Source organism: Mus pahari, chromosome 3, assembly GCF_900095145.1.
Source record: "Mus pahari chromosome 3, PAHARI_EIJ_v1.1, whole genome shotgun sequence".
Classification (NCBI taxonomy): Eukaryota; Metazoa; Chordata; class Mammalia; order Rodentia; family Muridae; genus Mus; species Mus pahari.
The window spans coordinates 72,486,434-72,491,994 of record NC_034592.1 but is presented as its reverse complement, the minus strand read 5'-3'; the positions used below and the strand labels follow the sequence as shown (position 1 = coordinate 72,491,994).

General features: G+C 32.2%; 1 protein-coding gene across 1 annotated transcript; it reads right to left on the bottom strand.

Annotated features, from left to right (window-relative positions):
* Window positions 1-812: 812 nt before the first annotated feature.
* LOC110317940 (olfactory receptor 10AG1-like) lies at window positions 813-1,799 on the bottom strand. The gene has a single exon (XM_021192734.1). The coding sequence runs from the start codon at window positions 1,782-1,784 to the stop codon at window positions 813-815; it is 972 nt and encodes a 323-aa protein (XP_021048393.1). The 5' UTR covers window positions 1,785-1,799.
* Between the last annotated feature and the right edge of the window lie 3,762 nt (window positions 1,800-5,561).

Below are 5,561 nucleotides of genomic sequence, written 5' to 3'. Positions count from 1 at the left end.
CATGCTTTGCTCTACAAACATGCACTCCAACCAACTCATTTAGTAAATCAAATTAAATGATTTTCCTTTATAAAATCATGTACTTTGGAATATTGTACAAAAATTGTATGTGTTAAAATGGAATAGCTGTTTATTTGATAGTGCATACAGAACTTTGCCTTAACATATACAAATTAAATCTTATTTGGAAATCATTACCACTGTAAAATCAGATATCTTACAATTAAATAGAGTTCTACAATGTTCATACAATGAAATACAAAGTGATATATGTCCATACAGTTAAATATCCATTGCCATTATGATGTGATTGTTACTTGGAAATAGTTATGGCAATTACAAAAGTATGCAGAGGCAAAACACTTATTATAAAACACTACGACTAAAAAACACAATAAACAGAAAGCTGCTTTAGCCTAATAGGGCTGACAGCAATTTCAAGATTATGAGACAATTATAAACTAGGAGAAGATTATTATCATAAAAGGAACCAAGTCAAATAAACAGAAACAAAATTGTCATCCAAGTATTCACAAAAATGTTCACACAAAAAAGATTAGTATTAGGTGGGATGTCACAGGAGAAGTGTCTGATTAGATAGGAACCATAAAAAGACATTTGCAATTCCACCCTATGTAAATGAGAAATCTCCTGAGTTTAGAGCACACCACAATCTGGAGGCATAGCCTAGATGCCAGTAACTAGAGATTAGCAAATAGGCCTACAGATGACCACTTAGAATTAGATAAGAAGCAGCACTTTGACACCCAAGGTAAGAGTGCCCCTGTGTCACAAGAAGTTAATAGAGTACTTTAGACTTTAAGGCACACACTGTGACATTGTTTTCTACATAACAGTTTTCTAAGGGCAACAATCACATCCTTGTTTCTGAAGCTGTATATCAGGGGGTTGAACAAAGGAGTCACAATGGTGTAGAATAGAGAGAAGACTTTGTCAACTCCTGGAGAATGGCTTGACTTTGGCCTTGAGTATGTAACAGTAGCTGATCCAAAAAACAAAAACACCACAAGCAAATGGGAAGAACATGTTGAGAAGGCTTTTGCGTGTCCTGTGGCTGTTGGCAACTTCAGAATGGTGGAAAAAATTTTGATGTAAGAGGCAAGTATCATCATAAAGGGAACTGCAGCAAATAGTATAGCCACTAAATAGACAGATAGCTCATTAATTGTCGTGTCTCCACAGGCCAGCTTGAGAATGGGCGGTATGTCACAGAAGAAGTGATTGATTTGGTTAGAATTGCAAAAATGTAGAGAGAATATCTGACAGGTTTGTTCTATCTGGACTGGGATGCCACCAAGCCAGGAGCCTGCTGCCAGCTGAGTGCACTTTGTTGGGTTCATGACCAGAGGATAGTGCAGAGGGTTGCAGATGGCCACATAGCGGTCATAGGACATCACAGCCAGCAGGAAACACTCAGTGGATCCCAGCATAAGGAAGAAGTATGTTTGCATGGCACAACTTAGCAGAGAAATGTGTCTGTCTTGAGTAGCAATGTTGAACAGAATTCGAGGAAGAGTGACTGATACATAACAGATTTCCAGAAAAGAAAAATTTGCCAGGAAAAAATACATGGGCTTCTGAAGTGCAGGATCAATTCTAGTTATCACAGCAATGAAGCTATTTCCAATTAGGATAATCAAGTAAATTATGGAAAACATTCCAAACAGAAACCACTGGAGATTGGGAATTTCAGAAAATCCCAGAAGGATAAATTGTGTAACTGTGGAGGCATTGAGCTTTGCCCTGATCTGTGTGTGTTCCATGCTTGGAGTTGATTCAGTTGGAATTGCTAGCCATGTTACAGTGTTTGGTTTTCTTATCTTACACATAAGCTACAGGCACCACACTTCAGAATTTCTTAACATATCTAAAACAATAAAAGCAAACATACATATCTTTTATATGCTCTCAAATGTTGTGAAGTCTATTTCATGCCAGTCAGGATATGCAGTGGAAAGTTTTATTTCATTCAAATTTTGTTTGTACTGTTTCCATTTTTGGCTGTTTTGGATTATTACGCATGCCATTTTTAATTTTATTAACGATATATCAAATGCAAACTTTGAGTTAATATTTAGTTTAGCGATGATTCATTCCTATAGGTGACTGTTTTTCTCTTTGACCAATGATTTGTTTTTATGATTACCAGCTTGAGATTATTTTCATAAATTAGTAAACAATATATGAGTAAATTTTCAAAAAGACCTTAAAAGTTTCAGGAATAATATACATTTAAACCTTCTTCCTCTTTCAGGTCTAAAAATTTTATACACGGTATATTTCAGTACAATTGTTCATTAACTGTCCACCAAATGTGACACAGAATTTATATCTGTATTTTCTTCTTTTCAGGGTACAGATTGTGAAAAACCAATGTCATAATGTTTATACAAATATTAAATCATCTGCCCTTAAATTAGGAACTTAGGATGAAATAAAAGACATTAAGGTCGTTCTTTCTCAGTATGTTCAAGGTTCTTAAGCTGCACCTCCTTTCTCATCTGTACACATGGTCAAGGAAGTATACCTAGGGACTATATCTCTCTCTCTATTCTGAAGATGCATCTATTGTAGCAAAACCTGGTTCATCAGAGCTCTCTTCACACTTCTCTAAGTTCTCCATTCATCCTTATTGTAATTACTTACCTACTTCACATGTTCTGTTCTTCACTGTGTAAATTTTGGTGGATTTTATGGTTAGGAATCCTGGCAACATCTCATTCATTTTGTTTATGCTTTATATACACCTCTAGAACTCTAACTTTCATTTTAAACTCCTTCACCTTTTATTTTTGTGCTTTTTATTGTTCATCATAAAAATTCCCACCATTTAGAAACTTTTGAAAGTATTTCATAAATAACAAATCAAAATACACCGTAACCAAAAATTATTACTCTACTCATTTTACCCATTATCTTCCGTGTATATATCATCAACCTATAAATTTAAGTCTGTTCCATAGTAGACACATTTTCTTTAGGTGTGTAGCCTTTGAGCAAAATGCAGATTTTACAAGGATCATCTGCTCTATGAGAAAAACCTGACTATCTTACACTCAATATTCAAAGTAATAAAGTTCAGTGATATTCACTTAAGGATTAGTCAGCGAAGTCACTTCAAAGAAGAGTTTGGTTTTCAGCTGAGTTTTGAAAATGTTACGTGCACTTGGGGTTCAAAATTTTAGTCTCAGAACGTAGATGCAAATTGAGTATGTCAAGGGCTTGAGACTAACTTGGGAAATCTAAAATTTTTGAGACAAGAATAGGAATAGTAATTAAAAATATTTTCTCCTTTATACTATTTCATATGTAGTAATAGTGTTAAAGTAGTACTAGAACTTGATTCTAATTCTAAAATTTACACTTCTCTTAATAAAAAATTAATGTGAAAATGGGAAATTACTATAACAGAAATTCAAAAGTTACAAATACTTTTAATAAAAAAAGGCAGATCTAAAGTGTCATCTCAAGACCATAAGACGTTCCAATAGTTTCTCCTTTCTTGATTACAATACATAATGCATTTAAACATGTTTCCTCACCTTTTTAACGCAGTGTAGAATTATATTCATAGGCATTGACAAAACCCTTCAACCAGACCATTTTCCTGAAGACCTTGATGTATTATGTAGGCTACATCTCCTTGTTTAGTGATGTCCTAAAAGGATAAATAGTATAAAATATGACTTTTGATTTGGTTTACTGTATTTAATTAAGGAACACAACAGCAGGATCTTCCTATATTGTGGTCTTCATTGACTTACATTTAAAAAAAATTTCAATAAAACTGTATGTTTCTAAATAGAACTATGATATCATTTTAAGCACTTAGATAAAAATGATATTAGTAGATGTTTTGTTTTCTCTACTTCTAGAGAAATCTTTTACGGTTCATTTCTGTCTCAGTGGGAAGTATCAATATTTTATCCAGAAGAGAAAGTCATCAATATATGGTGTATTCAAATATGAAATTTTTAAATAACTAATAAATGGTATAAATAAACAAAATTTTCAATGGAAAAGCCACCCATTTTATTCACATTTATTAGTCTTCCATTCTAAACTACAGGTTTAGCATGAGCAATTGTAAATTTACATATTTATAGAAAACATACTTCTGCCTTAATTTGTTGTTTATTTTTATGTTTAGTATCTGAATCTCTGGCCTTGTGCATGCTAGGCAAGTGGTCCATCAATGTACTACATGGTCAATTCCCACACAATAAGCATCTCTTCACGTGAAGAATCATCAAACATTTTAGCAGTTTTTCTAATTTTCTGTTGGAAAACTTTATAAAAATTAATTTTTACTAAGAAATAGAGTTCATAAAGATATATATGGAAATATATGATTTCATAAATTAATAAAAAAATTGAAAAGCTGTTATCTGCTACAGTAAAATATAGTCATTTTGGCTTTGACTAAGGATATTTATGCTTATTTAAATCACATAACTTTGAAACAATGAAGTTCTTGAATGTCAATACTGTAATATCAAATAATGTAATATCCCAATATGTATAATGCATACAGAAAGCCTACAGAGCAAATATATAAAATAAAATCAAAGCAGGAAATTAAAAATAGATTTGAATACATAAATGTCCTTATAGGAAAAAAATTAAACTCAAGTGGAAGGTATGCTAATATGTCTCTAATAATTTTAAAATCTTTTATCAAAGATGTTAATTTTTAAGCAACCATGAGCACTTTTGATAACTGTAAGGGAGAGGTACATTTCAGTGATGTTCATTTAACATCTTGATTATTTATTTTCATAGTTAGATTTTATGAGATATGAAATCTATATCTTATATTTGTAAAATATTAAATACATATGAGAAATAAAATTATTATTCTTAATGTAATTAAAAATGAATATTCAATTATTACTTGACTCATGGTAGCACATAAGATAATAGTGACTTTAATGACTTTAAGAATGTCTTCTGCTTAATTACTCTTCAGACTTAACAGAATTTCATATTTTGTTCTCAATTAACCTAATAAAACCATCCTACAGCTAACATAAAAAAAACACAGGGAAGCACAAATTTGATATATAGATATATCCAAAATTGAATTATGTTATACCTGATCCTTACCTTATAAATTGGCAGGATATAAAGATAAATAAGTGGGATTTTTCTAAGCCTAAGTATTAATTCATTTAAAGACAGGTTAGTCACCTTCTAACACATGTTTCACACTGTGCTGTTTAAGTAGGATACTGTATCTGCTCTGGGAATAAATTCTTTCCCAAGTCACCTTTTAATTAAAGGGAATATGTTTCCTCGTGAATCAAGAAGCTGAACAAACCAAAACAGAAGAAAACAACAAATAAACTTTACTTTAAAAAAAAAATTGTTTCTTTTTTTTTTTTTTTCCCCGAGACAGGGTTTCTTTGTGAGCTCTGGCTGTCCTGGAACTCACTCTGTAGACCAGGCTGGCCTTGAACTCAGAAATTCGCCTGCCTCTGCCTCCCAAGTGCTGGGATTAAAGGTGTGCACCACCATGCCTGGCTTTATTTATTTATTTT